Source organism: Alligator mississippiensis, chromosome 4, assembly GCF_030867095.1.
Source record: "Alligator mississippiensis isolate rAllMis1 chromosome 4, rAllMis1, whole genome shotgun sequence".
Taxonomy (NCBI): Eukaryota; Metazoa; Chordata; order Crocodylia; family Alligatoridae; genus Alligator; species Alligator mississippiensis.
The window spans coordinates 5,606,457-5,628,089 of record NC_081827.1 but is presented as its reverse complement, the minus strand read 5'-3'; the positions used below and the strand labels follow the sequence as shown (position 1 = coordinate 5,628,089).

At 49.9% G+C, this 21,633-nt stretch overlaps 1 protein-coding gene across 1 annotated transcript; it reads right to left on the bottom strand.

The window, feature by feature from the left end:
- Nucleotides 1-1,495: 1,495 nt before the first annotated feature.
- Nucleotides 1,496-15,155, bottom strand: LOC102563344 (carboxypeptidase A1). Its single transcript, XM_006265132.4, has 12 exons — nucleotides 15,007-15,155; nucleotides 13,880-14,078; nucleotides 12,094-12,175; nucleotides 8,901-9,035; nucleotides 7,679-7,777; nucleotides 7,082-7,183; nucleotides 5,956-6,066; nucleotides 4,874-4,984; nucleotides 4,218-4,308; nucleotides 3,136-3,335; nucleotides 2,407-2,491; nucleotides 1,496-1,830 (listed from the first exon to the last, which is right to left on the bottom strand). Exons 2-12 carry the CDS (start codon nucleotides 13,942-13,944, stop codon nucleotides 1,643-1,645), a joined length of 1,269 nt encoding a protein of 422 aa, XP_006265194.2. The 5' UTR covers nucleotides 13,945-14,078; nucleotides 15,007-15,155; the 3' UTR covers nucleotides 1,496-1,642.
- Nucleotides 15,156-21,633: the final 6,478 nt, after the last annotated feature.

The window sequence follows — 21,633 nt, the reverse complement described above, 5'->3', positions numbered from 1 at the left end:
AACAAGGGGTCACGTTGGGATTCAGTGGGCAGGGGTCATCTAGAAGTGATTTTGCTTGAAACAGTTCAGATCAGGTGTGCTCAACCCCCAGCTTGCAAACCAATGTGGAAATTTGGGTCTGGAAAATTGGCAGCAGGGCTGCAGTGGCGATCAACATTGCCTCTGCTCCACCTCCAGATTTCCAAGCCTGGTGCAGCTGGATCGGGCCCGGGCTCCACCAGCCCCAGATGGCTGGGAGGGGGCCAGCCCTAGCCGGGGCAGCACCAGGTGCCAAACCTGGCCCATGGGTTCATTGCTCATCCATGGGGCCATATGACTCGGGGTCTGCAGTAAGCCTTGGCCAATGTCAAGGGGCCCAAGCCAAGCCGCAAAAGTGTGGCTAAGGAGGAGAATCCAAAGCCTGTCTCTGAGTGACTCTAGGGTAAACCTTTGCAGATGTGGCATCCAGCTTGGTCAGCACTGGTTTGGATTGTGCCTGGATGGATGATGCATCCAGCCCAGGCACACAACTCCCAAACTCCAGCTTAGGCAATTCCTTTAGGCCAGACTCTTCCCTTGTTACTTGAGCAGACAAATAGACCCTGTTCCACCTGCAAACAAATCTCCCCGTCCTTTCAGGTGCTACCCATGTACCATGGCAGAGGTGACCACAGTTTAGAGAAGTGGAGAGCCAGAGCAGTTTGCTAACTCGCTGAAATGTCCAGAGATCCTCCACGATGAAGAACGTACAATTCTTATCACCAGTATAAGGTTTTAGGATGAGGCCAAACTCTGCTTTGCAGTTACGGTGTTTCACTACACTTCCAGAGGTCTGAGTTTGAGCCTCCCTCTAGACTCAGTGCCAAAACCAACCCCAACTGACTCGGCCGTAAATGGGCTGGGGAATCCAAGGCAGCTGGATAGGACCTTGGCCATGTCAAAGATCAGGTTCGTGGGCTGGATCTGGCCTGCAGAGTGATATCACGTGGCCGTGGGGCTCCCAGGTAGGTCAGGAGTTCAACAGCAGGGTTTGCTGGATGGGGCCTGCCACTGAAATCTGGGGTATAGAGTCCCCCCTGCACACATATGTCAGCAGTGGAGGAACAGGTGACAGGTGCCTTAATCCCTTGCCCCATGACCACAGCTGGCATGCAAGGTTCCCCAAACAGCACTCGCAAGTGATAGAAACCAGATTGTATTCAATATGCCCACCCAATGGGCTGTGCATGGACTTGTGATCCAGAGCAAATGCACTGGCATGTTTCCCAACTTATGCGGCTGTCAATGGATGTCAGATTTGGCCCATTATTGCATGGTCATGTTCCTTCTAGCTCCCATGTATAACAAAGGGCTGTACCAGGAGCATCGGTCTCTCTTTCCAAGTTTTGGCTGTTACGGGAGGGACTATGGGTGATGTCATAGGGTGACAAGAGGTTTGAAGAGGCTGGGGTCAGGGAGCCTTCCTAATTAATCAGTAATGAGCACTTGGTAACAGAAAAAATACAGCACGTAAGTGTAAGGTGTGGAGCTGCATCCTTTATTTGGTGTGATGCCCACTCACAAGGATTGGCTTAAGGATTTGGCTTGGCAGCTGCAACTCATGTTTTGTTTTGTTTTGTTTTGTTTTGTTTTGTTTTGTTTTGTTTTGTTTTGTTTTGTTTTGTTAATAGGGATGTTCGTGGACGTGCACCATGATCTTCATCAGAGCCGGCCACGTCTCCTCCGCCGTTGGGATGATCTGAGCGGCTGGCAGGAGGAAGCCGTAACGGCCGGTGTCTCGCAGCTCAAAGGTGTAGGAGTACTTGACACCATTATCATAGGTCCAGTCAATGGTGATGCCATCAGCTTGGTCTGGAAACAGCAAAAACCCAGGACATGGAATTAAAAATGAGCATTTAAACGAGACCACGATAGGGAATCCCAGATGCTGATGATACTAAATGTAAAGACGCTGTAAGATGCTGCCCCTCGTTGTGCCTGACCCTTGAGGTTTATGCAGTGGTTCTGCATTCATCCTCTCACCAGCTTTGGCCAAGCATCGGTTGGGCTTGCTGGCTGCAGCATGAGATTGGGTCATCATCTCGGGTCCAAATAACTCATACCATTGACACAGCTTTGATCCCTGAGTGAACCGTACACCACAAGCTTTGGAATGGACCAGAGGCATCCCACAATGCACTGCTCTGCAGCTGGAAATTACCCAGAAATTACCCAAAATTGGTTCTAAAAGGATTCTGGCCATGGATATTTCAGACGTCTTAATATTCATTGCTACTCCCACAGCTGAAGGGACACGTCAGCACAGGTCCAGCAGTAACCGCAGCACTGCGAGCCCAGCCCTGGGGTCACTAGGTATGCTTGGAGAACAGAGGAAGCACAGCAGAGATCTGCTTTTGCGCGGCCCCACCTGAATGCCAGAGAACTTACAAATGGTGTGGATCGTGCTCCCGTATCTGTACTGAGTCCCGTGTACCGCAGCTAAGGCATCCACTGCCTCTTTGGCTAGATCGTCCTGCCAACAAGGAGAAGACATCGATGATCAGGAGATGCTTGAATATTCAGTGAAAAGATCCCTCCCTCCCTCCCTTCTTTCAAGTAACAGCAGTGGGAGGGAAACTGTTTGTGTCACCTCTTTATTTTCTGTTTGTGTTTCTCTCTGTCTCCCAGACACACATGCACACACCTGTACTTTATTTCGTGAAAAGGGAGGACTTTTTAAAATCTGGGGTGGTGAAGAGGGTCTCACAAAGGTGATGAATGGCCTGCACCACTAGAGGAGGGACACAGACCAAGCTGAACGGTGTAGGAGGACTGGAAGAGATGGCCCAAGAGGTCAGTCCAGGTGCCTCCAGGCTGACCCAGAGGGGCCATCTCTAAAGCAGAGACCTCCACTCGCTCTGTGACCATGACGTGGAAGCTGCTGCTGCCAATAAGGGTGGTGAGTTTGATGACGGGGACTCCTATCTGCTGAAAGGGCTATGACCACCAAGCTGTTTCAAAGTTAGCCTTCAGCTGGACAATGCCTTTCAGTCACCCCATAGCCCAGCACTGAACATCCGAGCATCTCTCCCCTACTAAATCCCCTGAGCAACCAGACTCCAGCACACGGCTGCTTTAGCTCTCCTTCCATATACTGTTGGGAGCTAAACTCCTCACCAGTTCCTGATGGTTAGGAGCAGGCTCTTCCTTGTAGCCATAAGGGAACATCAGCATCTGAGAGTAACTGTGGATGGAGATCGCGGCCTTCATCTTTCCATGGCTGAGGATGAAGTCTGCAACGGACTTTGTTTCGCTCTCGGAAAAGGGGTAGGGTCCATGGTAGGTTTCTGAGCAGGGATTGTTGGTGGCACCAGGGCCTATGATCAAGCAGAAAAGGCAGCAAATTAAAACCCAGTACCCAACCCCATACTTATGAAATGGGAGTATGCATTAGTGGGAATGATTGGCGTGCACATGTTTATTGGGGGAATTAGTCCACCTTTATAGAGTCACAGAAAATGAGGGCTGGAAGGGACATTGGGGGTCACATCTATTCCAACCCCCTGCTCCAAGCAGGATCAGCCACAACTACATCATCCCAGCCAAGGCTTGGTCTAGTTGGGTCTTCAAAACCTCCAAGGATGGAGATGCCACCACCACTCTGGGTGACCTGTCCCAGTGCTTCACCCTCCTACTGAGAAAGTTTTTCCTAATATCCAACCTCATTGGAGTTTGCTTCCACAATAAGAAACAAGACAAATTACGGGCTTCTAATTTCAACTTCCAAATGCCACCGAATCCATCAGACACCATTAGGCAGCATTGCGGCGTTTCAAAAGGGCTGTGCAATTTTAAGAACAGTGGACAACATCTTCCCTTACTCTAATGCCAATGAAGCCATTATACAGTAACTAATATGATTATTAGAGTCCCGTACCAAAGCCTCGTTAGCAAAGTTGCAATGACCACAGTAACTACATGTTCTGGATAGCTTACATGTTACTTATATGTGAGCGGGCGTCTTTAAGTGAACATTTAATGAATCAGTACTACAGTTTGCTGTCAGCCAGGAAGATGAGGCAAGGATCTCTTCTTTCAGAACCTGTTGCTCCACCATAACAGAATATTAACACACCGTTTGTTTCCTAAAATTAAGAAACAGCTGGATCTGCGGCATCAGTCCCCAAGCATGGGTTTATTCTGAAATGAAATGCAGTTGGGATTAACAGCTCTCCAGCATGCCCCAGGCCGTTCCATACCTCCAAAGCCTGCATCCCAGTTCCTGTTGGGGTCCACACCTTTACAGGAAGATCCAGCATTGATGGACCGGGTCTTTCGCCACATGCGGTTCTAGGAGGAAGCAGACACAGACCGTGGGGTTGTGATCACAGCTAGGTCTCAAATCTGGGCTCGGTGTTCACCCAACAGGAGCAGAACAGTGCAAAGACTGCATGGTGTGGGTAGTACTATACACCACAACGGCCTTGCAAGGAGGCACCAACTAAAAATGCCTCTAAGAGGTAGTCACTGGTTGTGTGTCTTTTGCCATCTCCAACACTTTTGACCCAGTATCCCAGAAATGGGGATAACCTCTTGTTCAAAGCACAGAGGGGCAAAATGCAGCTACTTTATCTAATCTGGGTCAACTGTTCCCCAACCCACACACATCTTCAGCTCTTACAGAGGGGTACCATGCAGCACCACAAATCCCAACAAACAGAGCTCTGTCCAGATGTAGTGGAAAGGAGACATAGGGCCTGATGGCGAGGACAGCAGCATGGACAGGACAACGTCTTACAAGAAAATGCCCATGCCCCCCAAAAGTCCCTTATGTGGCTTGTATCTAAAGCTGTCCCTGCATTCGCAGGCAATAGGACTGAGGACTGAAAACCCCCATTCCTGCAGAGGTACTTACCTGGCTGTGAGTATAAGCAAAGCCATCGGGGTTGGTGACTATCTCGAGGAAAATGTCCATGCTGGTTAGGATGGCAGTGAGGGAGGCATCCTTGCCATATTCAGTGGCTATCTGCATGGAGAGAAGGGCTCTGTATTATCTTGGGCTCCATGTTGTTAGTGCAGGGACTCATAGCAGCTTTCCCACAACAACCTAGAGTACAGTAGGAGTCGAGGCCTAACATTAGAAGGAAGGTGACCCAAGATCCAATGGCTTCAAGCGGTGACCAGACAGAATTGCAGATATGAAATTAGGCACGCACCTTTCTCAGCAAGCTACTAAGAGGAGTGGTACATTCCCCAGCTCTTGAGGTCTTCCAGCCTCAATGCCTTTTCCAAAGTTGCTTTAGCCAAAGGTAAATTATTTGGGTCATTGAAACAGCAACTGAATGAGATTTAATGGTGTGTAGTATGTAAGTGGTCAGACTAGAGGATCTTTAGGTTCAGTCTGGCCCTGAAACCTATGAATCCAAAAATTAGCTGCCAAGTCTCAGCTGACTTTGTAGCGTCCACATGACAAGGACCCCAAGAGGCACTAATCTACTAATTTTGGGGTCCAACATGGTCTAGAAGAGAAATGATCCAGAGGAACCATGATAACAGAGGTCCAGTATGTGCAATACTGTTATAATGATCATGGTGATCAATTTTTCTCCATAGCCAGGGACAGGACAGGAAAAAAACACTTTAATGGCAGCAGGGAAGATCTTACATTGGATTTCAAGAAAGGTCTCATTGCTAGGGTGAGGAGGCACTGGAGCTGGCTACTTCAGGAAGCTGGAGAATCTCCTTCATTGGATTAGGCCAACAGTGTTGGGGATGGTCTGTCTATACTTGGCCATGTCTCAGTGCAAGGGGCTCTATGGGATAGTCCCTTGAAATCCCTTCCAGCCCTGCAATTCTGTGGTTCCACCAAGAGTGAATTCCACTCGAGTTCAGGTCAATAAGACCTGGGTGCAATGAATACCCCCATAAATCTGACTTTCAGACTGCCCCTGATACGTCTAAGCTCTTTGGGAAAGAGTGGGATTTACTAGGTATTACCTTGTTGGCCGTCCACACGCCGGTCGCCTGGGTGATCCACTCCCGAGAGTGAATGCCGGTATCAATCCAAATGGCAGGACGGTGAGTTTTCACAGTTCTCCCTGTGCTGAACTGCAGGAGAAGTCAGCAAAGAAGACATGCCTACGTTAGCTACAGCCCAGGTGTTGCTGGCTTGTGTGCTCACACTTACATGTTCATAGGGTGCTGGTGTGGCTATGAGGCCTATAATTCGTTATCTCACTGGAACGGCTTTGTGGAGCCAGGTAAAACAAGAGCCTATCCTTTTCAAGTAGCGTGTGCAGTTTCACTTGGGCTCTGCTGGATGAATGCCTTAATTAGAGTCTCTCGTTATTGTTATAACTCTTCTCTGGACTCTCCATGCTGATTCCAGCACACAGAGCTTCTGTCTTAGAGGCAGGATCTCGGGTCAGATTTTGAGGCCTAGGGATTTATATTTAAGAATACGTATTACAGGATCCCCATGACCCACTCCATGGGTGTCTATCAAATGCATGGCTGTTCTCTCTTCCCCATTAAAAGTCTGTGGTTGATCTCTTCCATACTCTGTAGGACTGTGAAGCTCTAGTCTGCTCAAGTATTCATTAAATAGTTGAATCTAATAGATGAGCAAGGGGAAGGATGGCCATACTACATACTGGGAGTGTCTACATGTGCATTTATGCTGGCTTAAATTTACTGTGCAGTAAATACTGTGCTGTAAGTGGAAATAGGCCAGTGTCTACATGTACAGGCACTAAAGCACATTAATGCTGTGTGTGGACTGACTTGGGACTAAAGTTGGTCCCAAGTCAGTCCACACACACAGTGTTACTGCGCAGTAAGGCATCTACACGTGCATTACTGGGCAGTAACTATTCAGGCATAAATTTGATACCTGCATTTATGCTCAAGTTGGCATAAGCCACCATATTCACTATGCAGTACAGGCATGCACGTGTAGACGTGCGCCTGTACTGTGCACTAATTTTGGTTACTGTGCAGTAAATGCACGTGGTTAGATGCACCCACTATGTTGGGTAAGTAAGTTTCTCAGTCAGCTACCATGGGATGTCTCACATGCTGGAGGGGATCACGAAGAATGATTGCCACATCAAGGAATGCTTACCTTAAGCACATAAAGAGGCCGCTTTTCATAGCTCTCTCCAATCTGAATTTTGCTGACCAGGTCGGGATGTTGGGCCACGAGATCGTCCATCCAGCTGTAGATCTGCAAGGAAGCATTTTTAGCTCATGCTCATCGTTCTTTCCTTTTTCTCAGCTAACGGCCAGTCTCAGCTTCTCAGTGGCGACTTCCAATTGCTTACAAGAGCCAGGACCCTGCTCAAAGAAAGCTCACTGGAGGGGCTTCTCTCTGCCTAGTATATCTGCAGGCCAGAAGCTCTCATAGTTCCCACAATTCCTTCTGCAGAGCAGCGTGGGACGCAGTGAAAAGGCTCCTGGGATGACTCTGGATCAGTATTTATCGATGTTGACACCCCCTGATCTTATGCAAGGTTCCATCACCCACTATCAAGCCCAGGCTCTGAGCACACCTCAAGTCTGGATGAAGCAGTGTGGTTTTCCAGCAAATAAACCCAGTTGCTCAGAAAGTGTGAGTAGTTGCATGCAAAGACAGAAGCTGACAGAAGTATGATTATGTGTGACCACTACCTGGCTTGGACCATCAGGCCACAAGCGAGAGAGCCACAGCTGAGGGAATTACCTCTTCTATGGTGTGGTAGGTGGAGAAATCAAAGCCGCTGCTGCTTCTCTCCAATTTTCTGGCCCTCTCCATGGCTTCTTTCTCCTCGTCCAGCAATGTCTGTTTAAAAAGCACATACAGAGAAGAGGGCAGCATTTGCATTTGTTTCTTCCAAAAGGATTGTCACGTGCGGTGCAGTCACCCAGAGATGAACCAGGGACCTTCTGCACCAACAAGCACAGCTCCCTTCTGATTGAGGTAAAGGAACAGCTTCTTCAGCCCCCACCAAGTCGCAGCCTCTTGTAGTCACCACTAGAGAAGATGTCACAAGCCCTAAGCACCCACGAAAAAGCAGCTGTAATTTTTTTCTGCTTCAAATTCAGGGGCCAGTCACCCTTGAGACCAAATCCTTGCTTTATGCAAACATAGCCTTAGCAAACAACATGCTCCTGGAAGGGGCTGGAGATTGCAAATTTCTACAGCTCTGTAGGATGGGAATAGCGTCCCTCACGCTGTCCTGCTTGGTGTGCAGGCTCTGAACCCGTAGCCTGGAAGGGCTTGGTCTAAGGATGTGCTGGGGCTCAATCTCATTCAGTCTTCGTCCTTCTCTGCTGACCTGGCCAACCAAGCGGGCATTGCACCAGGGGTGTAACGGGTAGGATTCACATCTTGAGCACCAGGCTTACCTGATAGGGTTTGTGCCCTGAAGCACCAGAGTGGAGGCAGGGGGGCTTGAGGCTATGGCTACAAGAGCCATGGCAGGTCACAGCCTCTAGAAGAGGCATCACCACTAATAGCCCTCTCCTGGCTTTGCAACTGCTGCAGATTTATATGGCAAACAAGGATTGAAAGCCTTGAATTTGGGGGGTTGCAGGGCCAGGGAAGGGTCAACCTGGCCCTTGGCAATGACAGCTGACACTTCCCCTTGCCACAGGGGAGTGGTGGGAGGCTGCTCCGCTCCACGTGGCCAGAACATGAAGCCTCCTCCCTGCCCCACCTCCATTTAGGTTCCCCTATTTACCGAGCATCTAGAGTCATGCCCCTATCGCCTACTTTTCACTTACACCACTGCATTTCATCCCCAAGATGGGCTGGGTTTTGTCCCGTGGGAAGAGATTTTTGCTTTTCCAGCTCAGCCTTTTGCTCGCTCTGTCTGTCCTTCCTCACTGCCTTCTCTCCCAAGTCAGACTAAACGCGGGGGGTGGCAACACTATAAGCACATGGTCACCGCAGGAGCCCTTACCTGCACGTCCTCTATCATGATGGTGTAGGGAATGCCGTTAGACTCCAGGAAGATTTTGACAGGCTGGAGGCTCGGGAAGGGGACTCTGATATCCACCGGGAGGCCAGGCTTGGCAGGGGCAGCCCAATAGTCAAGCTGATTGAGAAGAGAAAAGGCAGGTGAGCTCCATCCACATCTCTGTATCGTTCTACCTACAGCTTCCCAGACACTGCAGAGAGTTGGGCCAACACAGCAAGTGATGGTGATAATAGTCTCTTGCCTCATTGCGGGCCTCTTCTCTAAAAAGGGGAGTGCTGAAGCCACCTTGCTACAGGCGCATCTTGCTCTAGGCCCTTGCCCATGGCTGCCCTGGATGATGACCTCTAATCAGGTAACTGGTCATCCAGGTTGGGCAGTCCAGGGTGTCCAGATGTGGTACTGGCTACATCCCTCCCTTGTGCGCCGCTTGCTACAAAAACAGATGTGTCTTAACCATGCTAGCCCATGTGCCGTGACTGTGTGCTTGCCGTGTGAATCTTGATCTCATATTATTAAGCATCCCAAAGTCATTTATTGAATAAACCAGCTAATCGACCTGTGTGTATAAACCACCAAGCATGCAGTAGAAGGTGAATAAGTGAGAAGGATTCTTGCTGAAGGAGGTGAGTTTTACAAAAGTAATGATAAAAATGACTTTTGCTAAATAAATAACAGTTTGATATAGGACTAGCATGGTGGATGCTAAGCAGAGATCAGCCACGTTGCAAAGCCGTCTGAGCTGTGAAGTGTTGATGCAACAAATGTCAATGGTGGCTGCAACCCGGGAGGGAATCGCATCATTTAATTATCCACGTTTTCATGTTGGCAAAACACTGGTTTGAGATACCCAGAAAGGGACGGTTTGCAGGGAGGGAGCACACTGGTGCATTTGGACTCTCCTTTGATTCCCGCTCCACCCAGAGTTTAAAGCCAACTGCCTGGCCCCGCGGGGTAGCAGCATTTCTAGTCAAGTAGGGGTTGAGAGGGTAAATTTATTTCATGGCTCGTTGTAATCTACTGGATCCCGTCTAAACTTGTTTCATGTCACAGGTGTTAATGACCCTCTTCTTTTTAAAGGGATTGATGCTCCACTAATCAAGCTAGCCTTTCTGCTGCAATGACGCTGTCTCTGCTGAGCCTGGTCATGAAGTTCCTATTTCACAGCCCGGCAGGTTGTTTTTGACTCAATCCAAGGCAGTTATATTTGTTTTTGCTTCTGTCTTAAACTGAATAATACAGACCTGCAGCCTTAGTGTGTTAGTAAAGCTTCTAGTTCATTTTTAATGGTAGAAAAATGTGTTGCTTTATGTGAGATGACACACCTCACCATCTGCACCCCCTTTTCCAAAATCCTAGATCCACCCATGACTGTTTGGACAGGATCTGTCATGAGGGTAGTTTGTCAGGATCTCCGTTTTATATTTAACCTGATGTGTGACACTTGGGCTCTCTCCGGATGTCTGCTGTGCACCCATGAGATGAGATATTGGGCTTCCTCTGGATGTCTGCCATGCACCCATGAGATGAGATATTGGGCTTCCTCTGGATGTCTGCCATGCACCCATGAGATGAGATATTGGGCTTCCTCTGGATGTCTGCCAAGCACCCATGAGATGAGATATTGGGCTTCCTCTGGATGTCTGCCATGCACCCATGAGATGAGATATTGGGCTTCCTCTGGATGTCTGCCAAGCACCCATGAGATGAGATATTGGGCTTCCTCTGGATGTCTGCCATGCACCCATGAGATGAGATATTGGGCTCTCTCTGGATGTCTGCCATGCACCCATGAGATGAGATATTGGGCTTCCTCTGGATGTCTGCCATGCACCCATGAGATGAGATATTGGGCTTCCTCTGGATGTCTGCCAAGCACCCATGAGATGAGATATTGGGCTTCCTCTGGATGTCTGCCATGCACCCATGAGATGAGATATTGGGCTCTCTCTGGATGACTGCTGTGCACCCATGAGATGAGATATTGGGCTCTCTCTGGATGTCTGCCATGCACCCATGAGATGAGATATTGGGCTTCCTCTGGATGTCTGCCATGCACCCATGAGATGAGATATTGGGCTCTCTCTGGATGACTGCTGTGCACCCATGAGATGAGATATTGGGCTCTCTCTGGATGTCTGCCATGCACCCATGAGATGAGATATTGGGCTCTCTCTGGATGTCTGCCGTGTACCCATGAGATGAGATACTGGGCTCTCTCCAGATGTCTGCCATGCACCCATGAGATGAGATATTGGGCTGTCTCTGCATGTCTGCTGTGCACCCATGAGATGAGATATTGGGCTCTCTCTGGATGTCTGCTGTGCACCCATGAGATGAGATATTGGGCTTCCTCTGGATGTCTGCCATGCACCCATGAGATGAGATATTGGGCTTCCTCTGGATGTCTGCCGTGTACCCATGAGATGAGATACTGGGCTCTCTCCGGATGTCTGCCATGCACCCATGAGATGAGATATTGGGCTGTCTCTGCATGTCTGCCATGCACCCATGAGATGAGATATTGGGCTGTCTCTGGGTGTCTGCCATGCACCCATGAGATGAGATATTGGGCTGTCTCTGGGTGTCTGCCATGCACCCATGAGATGAGATATTGGGCTGTCTCTGGGTGTCTGCCATGCACCCATGAGATGAGATATTGGGCTCTCTCTGGATGTCTGCCATGCACCCATGAGATGAGATATTGGGCTCTCTCTGGATGTCTGCTGTGCACCCATGAGATGAGATATTGGGCTCTTTCTGGATTTCTGCCATGCACCCATGAGATGAGATATTGGGCTCCCTCTGCATGTCTGTCGTGCACCCAGGAGATGAGATATTAGCCATTAAACAGAATAGTCATAAATGTTTCCTCTGGCATCTCTTGACCAATGAGGATGGATGCCAAAGAGAGTAATGAACAGGGGACAGATCACTCCAGTTATACCCCGTTCAGTGCTCTCCCTCTAAAGCATCCACTCTTGCCACTGTGGAAGACAGGATATATTGGGCTGGATGGACCATTGTCACTGCTTATGTTCTTACGTTTTCATGCATTTTGGCTCTCCTCAACATGTGAGAGCAGAGGAGACCTCAGCCCAAGGTGGCATGGGTATGGCCTGCTGGAGCTCTTCTTCCTAACTCAACCACCGCAGAGGGTTTCGCCCTCAATTCTTACCTGCAGGTCTTCCAACTCCTCTAATCCCCTGAGCAATGCAACGTGCTCCTCATTGTTGGCGGAGATGCGGAGAACTTGGTCCCTAGTGAAGACAAAGCAATGAGAAAGGACAGAGGGTGCTTGAGCGGGGTGCTAAAGAACCAGCCATAGATCAGGTGGGCAAACAGTGAAGATATGCTGGGACTTAAAAAGTTGGAGGTTCCTGACTAGGGGGTCTTGCCCCTCCACTCAGGGGTAGACTGAGGTCATATTTGGGGTCAGGAAGGCATTTTACCCCACGGTTAGATTGGTATGGACTGGTGGGGGGGGTGGTATTCTTCTGCCTGGGATCTCATGACCCTCTGCCTGGGATCTCTTGAGCACGTATTAACAACCTTTTACCAAAGCAGGGCATTGGTCTGCTGTGATCCCCCTGCTTTACCTGTGGCAGGTTTGGACGTTGTGTCTTGCTTTGTGTCAGGGCCGGCAGTAGTTTTACAAAGAGTTTAGCTTATGGATTTGTATAGGAGGGTTTGGGCAGGGCTGCTCCTGTCTCAGGCAGGGGGTTGGACTAGACGTGATCTCTGGAGATCCCTTCCAGCTCTCCTTCTTTATGATTCGATGATATCAGGCAATTGCTACACGCTGCTTTTTGCAGTGGACTGGAGTAGGAGGAGGTAGAGGGCCTGCCACATTAGGGAGGTAGTAATTGCACAAATCATTTAAAATGTTCCCAGCAGATTAGGTGTCTGGCATCAGAGCCTGCCGATGCACTTCTGGAAGGACTGGGAGGGGTGAGAGGGCAACCAATAGACATACCCTCTTGGCTCAGGGCTAATTGCACCTTAATGAGCTTTCAAAACTTTGTTTGACTGTGCTTGGCGCGAGGGCACAATGCACCGTTTTGTCTAGAAACTCTCCTTTTGCTTTCCCCCAGAACCCATTCACAGCCATCAAAAGGACCATCAGAACAGGCTTCACAAGTGGGTTGACACTTGTCCAGGCTCACTCAGGGAGGAGATGTGTCAAAGCCTTTTATCTGTGTTTCTTCAGGCAAAACTCAGAGATCTGCAATACGGCTTGCAGTACTCGGCTTGCAGACGTTACAGATGGAAAAGATCCAGTGGGGCTGTGGATGCATGAAATCCTGGGCAAGGGGGGAAGAAGTTGCCGCAACCCAAAAAAGGCTGCAGCCACAGACACAACCCCTTGAACTGAAGTAAATTGTCTCGAAACCAGCCAGGTTTAGCCTGGTTCCAGTCCAGATAATGTTTTTCCTGGGACTGGGTAGCTTCATCCCTAGACCGCTCTTCCCCTGCACACCATTGCCATCCTCCTGGAAGGTGCTGTGAGGTCCCTTGTCTTAGGGACTTGCACGTAGCCATGGATTGGGTCACCCCCACTACACAGCTGCTGCCTAACTTCAGAGTCAAACCATCACATCCATGGCATATGAAGGGAAGGGAAGCAAGCTGCTGCCATTGCCCTTTGTTGGTGCGAATGAAAGCTGTGGTGTTTACAGTGCTGGCGACTTCAGCTCTAGGTTCATCTCCCGGCCCAGGGCAGCAGCAAGCAGGAGCTGGAAGTGTCAAGTCTACAAGGTGAGTGGATTTTCCGGGGTGTCTCCAGACGTTCCCAGATGTTGAAGCCAAGGTGGCGGCTTCTGTGCTGAGAACGATGCAGCTATGAACACCTGCCTACTGGGAACTCCCCAATTGCCGATAAAAACATCCCTGCGCAGCCTGGCGTCGGATGTACGGCTAAATACCTGCCGCGGCATCCAGTCCCTGAGTTCTTCCGTACTTACCCCACAAACAGCTTTTGGCTGCAGGCAACTGCCAGAAGAGCACCGAAGACCAGAAGACCCGTCATGATCAGCACAGGGATTACAGCGCGCAGTTGCCGCGTCCTATATATACGATGGTTTTCCAGCCAAAGTTCCTCAAGGACCTTCCTTTCAGGAGCTATGGTTCACGTCCAGTCCCAGAGCAGGATCAGAGATAACACTGCAAACAGACACGTTAAAAAGAACATTTCCCATGAACTCAAGTGCTTGTTTGCTCTGCGAGGGAAGTGGAGCCAGGGGGTTTGCCTGCTTGCCTACAAGAGGGGGTGATGCTTCTGCAAACACCTTAAATACAGCAAGAAGCTCTCCTAGAAAGAGCTTTGCATAGTATTGCTCGACAGGGTCTGCTCTAATTCAAACAAGTCAAATCAGGGAATCCGGTGCTCTGTGTCATACGGGAAGCCAGAATGAGTGGGCATCACAGTCCCTTCTGGCACGATCTGCTGCATTATGTCTTCCCTAATTGGGAACGACCATGTGCACTGCCAACTATATTCCTGTGATAGTCCTTCACGGGCTGGGGTAAGCCTTGGGCTGTCTCCTGTTGTCAAACAATCACACAAGAATAGGGCTGGAGGCCGGTCCTTAGCAATCCTGGGCCATCTCAGACTTCACAGTTATCGCTGTGCCGTCACCCCACATCAAGAGCATCACAGTCGCCCAGACATTTATTACAGCACGGAAGATGGTCTGGGCTTCAGACCCCAGCTTTTTGGGTGAAAAGAGAATGACTATGTGAAGGAGGTGGCGTACGGCCCTCAATCGAGCAGTGCGTGTTGTCTCCAGCAGACATCTGCCCCACGGCTGCAAGATTTCAAAGTGTTGTTCGGTTGTGGAAACGGCAGGGTAGAAACGGCAGATCCCTCATGAATGCACCGAGCGTGGTCAGCCTGGAGAATTCAGTAGGAAGCTGTGGTTTCCCAGGCAAAATGATCTTTTCTAACCTAGTAGCAAATGCCCCTAACTGCCTAATGTGCCACGTGCTTCCAGCCCAGGCACCGATGAATGACCCTGGAGTCTGCGGGGGGGGGGGGGGGGGGTGGAAAAAAAAGAGTTTGTTCTTTCATAAAATCTGAATTCATCTTCACCTGGAGACTGGGTGAGTAAGCTGCCAGCTGCTGCGAGCCCCGGAGGACGTGGAGATAAGCCCATTCAGTGTCGAGTGATGAATCATTGCACCAAGTGTAGAAAACACCAACCCTTGATCCTTGGGTGGCTCTGATCCACGGCCATGAGCTCTCCCCAGACATGCTCGTGGCCCTGGAGAAACCAGTTTGCTCAATGATTAAACAGTGTCACCACCCACCGATGGCTCCGAGCAGCCAGCGCTACGTGCACGGGGGAGTGGGAGCAGGGACAGCCGCCAGCCAGCCAGATGTCTTAGTGATAGCCAGCTAAATTCAGTCCTGATGCAAAAGATGCCATCTCCGCTGAGCGTAGGTTGGGATTTGTTCCTAAACTTTTAAGGCACACTGTAGTATACTACACCATTAATAAATATGATCCCTTATCCGCCACCCACCCACTCACAGGGTTTTGCCCAGGTAACCTACTTATTTGAAAAGAAAAATGATTTCTATTTGGCCTCTTTACATTGCAACTTGGCTTTGGGCCCCTTTGACTTCAAGCCCCATTGCTCTTGTAAGGGCTGGACTTTAAAGCATTTAAATTGTGGGCCAAACTTGGGGTAAGGGGACCTTATACATCCAGGAGTGAGAATGCAGGCTGTAAAATGAAAACTTCCCGCCTGTCTTCTCCCTGACGTATGAAATCACTCAGCAGCCACAGGACAGTCAGGAGCCCCATGGTGCTTTCTCCATAAGGAACCAGATGTTCACAGCAGTGTCCTACCGTGTCCCAGTGGAGGGTGAGCCGTGGGACACGTCCTTCGGGAGCCGCCGAGCATCCAGGAAGCGTGGCATCCCGAGACGCAGCCTGGGGTCGGGTTAGCTCATTCTCTCTGGCGTGGCAGCGCTGGATCGAGGGCTGGGCACCCAGGCTCCTATGCAGAGCTGCACGAACGCACACACGTCACTTCTGGAAATAGCTGTTTATGTAACGTTCCCGTCCAGAATAAAGAGCGATCTGCACCGTGCAGCTCATTAGGTAGATGCTACGGAGGATATTTGAATTCTGGCCTCCTGCCATTTTGCTTTTAGCAGGTCTTCTTTCCCTTCCTATGCTGGTGAGCAGAGCGGACAGGCAGGTGCTTTGCTCCCAACCAGAAGCAGCTGCATTTCTGTTTTATATGCAGCCTGTATTTTGCAGACAGGTCCAGTTTAACACCAACCGCACTGAGGAGCCTGGAAGCCTGGCATAAAAGGCATTTTTTTTCATCCATCATCTTGCACATGTCTGAGTCCAGATCTGGGCCTCGTGTTGTGTCCGGGCTCTTTAACGGTCTGAAAAGATCTGCACATTTTTTGTTTCCTTTGCTGCCCGTGTTTGCACAGGAGGGATGCGAGAGCTCCTACCCTGGCTCCGTTGTGGCTCTGGTTATAAAGCGCCGGGCTCTGCTGCTCGCGAGGCACTGCCCCGAGAGAGGGATGCAGATTTTGCAGAAGCACAAAATATTTTGCTTCAGACTTGAGGGGCGTTAGGCTGGTGCCTGGAGAGGATGCAGGTGGTGCCTTAGGGGCATTCGCTACTTGATCAAGGAAGAGCTTTTGGCCTAACAGGACAAAACTGCAGTATAATTATTTCTCTGTTATTGCATTTTGCAGACCTGGCTCTGTTCAGGAAGCGCGTCTGTCCCTCCGACGCGTGCAGACCGGTTGTACCCAGGGGATTCGCTAAGGTAGTGCTGTTAACAAATCTTAAGTGGGTAAAAAACTTCAATGGACCCTTGGGTCATTCCAGCCAATGTGAAACATTTATTGACCAATTGACAGACCAAAATTAATAGCCAAGGATAAGCATAACCGTGTCTGGCTGCCGTAAAGCAAAGCTGGCCAGGCTCTGAGTCTCCAGCCCCGGGGAGACTGGCAGGTGTCATGAAGAAGTTCCCAACTTCCCTTTAGTTTGTGCCAAGTGTTAATTGATAACTGGTTCTGACATCCTAACGAGCGGCTTCTGACTGGTTTTATTTAAATGTCTTTGTTTCGATGAAACTTTCACTGCTGGATTCAACCATATTCCTTATGGGCCGAAAAGGTGCCAGTTATGTAGGATTTATATCCTTGAGAAAGTAATGGGGGCAAGAGGGAAAACAGGGCCTCGTTATCTCTTTTCTCCCTCCTAACTTGGGCTAACGAGGCTGCCTTGTTCTGACTGAGGTGGTGTGCTCTTGTCGAGTGAGACAGATGAATGGTTTTCTCTGCTAAGCCAGCTATAGCACCTGCAAGGCTTCACACTAGATCACCCAGGCCTTTTCTGCGTAGCCACATTTTGCAGCTAGTCACTCATCAGACACGAGCGTTGAGGCCTTTTGCTGTTTGTCCACATTTTGCAGCTCCGAACTGCTACGGTAGCCAAGCTTCGACCCGGAGGCATGGCTTGCAGGGCCATCTCTACACCATCGTTTCTTGGAAATGAGCCACATTTGATGTTTTGCAAACGATCTCGGTAAATCGGCGCAGGAAAGAGCTGGGTGCAGCGTCGGTGCACCGCTGCCCTCTGCTCCGAGGCGGCCGGCAGCCATCTACTCCAGGTAACAACTCTCCTGGAGCCCCAAAAAAGCGGTCCGAGCTTTTGAAGCCAGGCAGTCTTCCCTGCTGTGACTTTCCAAGCGGTCACAGTCAACCGTCTGGGCGACAGCGATGCTCTTGCTGTGCGGTGAACAGCACATTGTAAGATTTCGCTGGCCGAGGATTTCTATCACATGCATTTTGGGTCTCAAGATTTATTCTTGAGCCTGTATAGCTGCCTGACAGAACAGGAAACGGCCCAAGACCTACCCCGGCCTTCAAAGGACCATATGATTGGAAGCCCACGTGGTTAGGGAACATGCGTGGTCCATCAGGTCATGCATTTGGTGGCCAGAGGGGACTGTGATGACCACCCCAGTCTGGTTTCCGGTATGACACAAAGCACAGGATTCCCTGATTTGATCCCTGTGTGAATTGGAGCAGGTCCTGTCGAGCAATACCATGCAAAGCTCTTTCTAGGAGAGCTTCTTGCTGTATTTAAGGCGTTTGCAGAAGCATCACCCCTCTTGTCGGCAAGCAGGCAAAACCCCAGGCTCTGTTTCCCTTCCTAAGCAAACACTTGCGTTCATGGGAAATCTTCTTTTTAATGTGTTTTGGTGCTGTGTGCAGTGATTTTGCTCTCAGAGTGGACGTGAATCATAGCTCCCGTTAACAGGACAATGATATTCCCTTTCTTTTCCCACCCTGACACTAATAAGCCAAAAAATGGCTTTGGATGAAGTCTTATCGGGTGATGTTTCAGTCTTGATTAGTTCCTGGTGGGCAGGTAGGTGTTCACAGCTGAGCACTTAAGGACTTGGGAGCACCTTGGGATGTCTCCTCTTAGACACAGACCCTCCAGCTCCTGAACCACGGACGTCCAAGTCCACGGACCCTCCCGTTCTGCCAATTAGTTTGCATCAGTCTGCGCTCCTCTGGCTGAGGACAATGGCGTTGGCCCTGGAGATAAACCAAGAGCCAAAGTCTCCAAGGCTGTAACTTCTGCAGTGTTCACCCACATGAACGAAAAGCAATGATATTCGTTTTCCTCCTCCTGCCCTGGCACTGATAAGCTGGAGAGACGCTTTGTTGTGTTATCATGCATCATTTTTTAGTCGGAAGGTAGGCGGCGATTTTGCAGCTGTTGCTGGTGGAGTGGGCTGTAGATGGGACGAACCAGCCCCTGGCCACGTGGCTGGAGTTTCCCAGGGTACCTGAGACAAATGTGTGCAGGAGACTCCCTAGGGGACCCGCGTGCAGGGCAACCTAAAGCAACCTTGTCCCAGGGAAAAATTATCCTGGGATAGGACAGCTTCACTTCAACTCCACGAGTTATGTCATGTGGTTGCAACTTCTTATTTCATTCGGTCAGCCTTTGTCTTTAGGAAACCCTGCCCATGGCCCCACTGGGTCTTTCCATCCCTACTCGGTCCATAAGGATATTCTGTGGGCCAATGACCACCAGCTTTAGCTCACATCTCCAAGTTTTGCTCGAGGAAACATGGACTAAAGACTGTGACGCATCCCCTCCCTGAGGGACCCCGGGGCAATAGTCTACCCACTTTACGGGTGAAACCTGTTGCACTCCTCTGATGGTTCATATCACGGCCATCCTTTGTGTCTTGATGAACGTAGAGTTTCTGTGCAAGACGCATCCTACGTGTATCGCACATCCAGCAAAGCTGAAGTGCTGGAGCGAGTTAGACCTCTTCTAAAAGTGCCTCCTCTGATCCTTGGTGGTAGAAGTTAATTCATAAATGGTATGAGAACAAACAGGGATAACTAGCATGGAGAAGGCCTATTAAAATATCTGCTCCTCTTGTCCCTATAGAGCAATCCCCAGTATTTCACTAAATCCACTTGCAAGATTAAGCAATGCGGTTTCCACCCTTTCCCTGCGAAACATAAGGAGCAGTGTAATGGGCCAGCCCTTCTAGGCCTCATAAAATCTCCTATCTGCTTGCAAAGTCCCAGCGTTGACTGCTCCAAGAGCAGCTGGGAAAGGCACATCGGGACAGGTCAGGCAGTAACAGGAGTGCCGTGAGCCAAGCCCGGTGTCACAGCCTGCAGGAGGAAAGATGAAGCACAGCAGTGCTGCTGCACTGCCTGAATGTGAATAACTTATAAATGGTGCTGAACGTCCTCCCGTACTTGTACCGAGTCCCATGCACCACGATTAAGGCTTCCACGGCCTCCTTGGCTAGCTGGTCCTGCCAACAAGAAGGAGGTGAAAGGCCAGGGAGTGAAAGTGTCCCCCCCATCCCTCACCCCCTTCAGTGCATCAGCCGCTTGTTTTCCACCGGTGTCTCTGTCACTTATACACGCGCACACCCCGCACTGTGCTTGTGAATGGGCGCGGACTATTTAGATCCTGGGAGAGTTAAGTAGAGCTCAGCAAGGTGATGGTGAGGTTAGGAAGACCAAGCCTATAAGTGAATGGAGGAGGAGGGGGCTTACCGAAATAGTCCAGGAGGTCCCTTCCCCTCCCTGAGTCCCTACGAATGAGGACTGGAGAGGCAGGCCCTAGGGTTACAATGAGAAACCCAGAAGATGACACTGTGCGGAGAAGCCCAAGGACTTCCACCCTCTCTGAGGAGTTAACAGAGTCCACGGACCCTGACCCCGAGCAGGGGGGCAAGACCCTCTAACCAGGATCATCCAGGCACATCTCATGCCCGATTTCTTATGATACCCAGTCCAAACGCCTCAGTGCTGATACAGAGGGGTCATCTCCAGAGCAGAGAAGGCAGTCCAGCTCCCATCCCACTTCTGCAACCACAACTCTGTTGCGGATGGTGATGATGCCAACAAGGATACTGAGTTTGATGACAGGGACTCCTGTCTGTCGGACGGGGCTGAGACCATCAGAGTACGTGTCCCCCACTAAATCCCCTGATGACCAATCCCCAGCACATGCCTGCCTTCGCCCTCCTGCTACGTGTTTGCTGGGAGCTGTTCTCACCAGTTCCCGATGGTCTGGAGTAGGCTTGAGCTGGTAGCTGTAGGGCTACGTTGGCACCTGGGCATAGCTGTGGATGGAGATCGCAGCCACTGCACTTGTATGGCAAGAGGATGAAGTCTGCAATGGACCTTGTTTCATTCTCAGAAAAAGGATAAGGCCCGTGGTAGTTTTCTGAACAGGGATGGTTGCTGGCGCCTGTGACAAAACGGAGGTGCAGTGAGTTAGAAACCGGCACCTGCTTGTGAAAAGCGTGGGTGTGACAGCTTGTGTATCGGTGTGAAAAACTGAGTTTGTGGTTGTAGCTGTGTTGATCTATGGACATAGGCAGGCCAGGTTCGTTGGGTAGATGTGACATCTTTCATTAGACCAACCGAGTAGTTGGAACAAAGGTCTTTGCAAGCTTTCGGGCGCAATCGCCCTTCTTCAATCATAGGGAGTCTGGGGTCTTAGAGCAGCGGAGACGCCCTATGCCTGAAGACAGGCGATTGCACCCGAAAGCTTGCAAAGAACTTTCTTTTCCCAATTACTCAGTTGGTCTAATAAAAGACCTCACATCTACCCAAAGAACCAGTGTGAAAAACTGCCGCTTGCTTGCTCAGGGGGTGGCAAGCCCAACATCACGGTAGTTTCATTCTCAGTAATCAATGAGGCCAGTTCCAAGCTTTTAATTTATACTTGCCATGGCAAGTGCCGCAGGATCCATTCGACCCTGTTAGACAGCGTTCAAATGCTTCAAAGCAACTGCACCATCATTGAAACCACGGGCAAAATTTCTCTCTGGTCTAATGCCAGTGAAGTCCCTTTATTATACAGCAACTAGTCTGATTATTAGAGCCCCACACCAAAGGCACGTTAGCTTTGTTGCAGTGCTGGTAGAAGCGCGTGCCACTGTAGTGCCAAGGTCATAGGAGGAGATCTGGGTAGCGTGCATGTTGCATATATTAGCAGGTGTTTTCAAGAACTGAGTCATGAACTGCAATTACCACTTGCTGTCAGCCAAGAAGCTGTGATGATGATCTCTGCCCTTACTGAACCGAGCAGAACATATTACTCCACCGTAAGGGAGAATATTAACACGCAGGTTGTGTCCTTATATTAAGAAATGGTTTGAACTCTACCGATAGTCC

What these genes read in the sequence shown, in the direction of transcription:
- LOC102563344 (XM_006265132.4), bottom strand. Translation starts at nt 13,944, where the DNA reads ATGACGGGTCTTCTGGTCTTCGGTGCTCTTCTGGCAGTTGCCTGCAGC. An exon ending in CCTACCACACCATAGAAGAG is followed by an intron (nt 7,184 to 7,678) that starts GTAATTCCCTCA and finishes GCTTCCTTGCAG; the next exon opens with ATCTACAGCTGGATGGACGA. An exon ending in GCGTGTGGACGGCCAACAAG is followed by an intron (nt 4,985 to 5,955) that starts GTAATACCTAGT and finishes CTCTCCATGCAG; the next exon opens with ATAGCCACTGAATATGGCAA.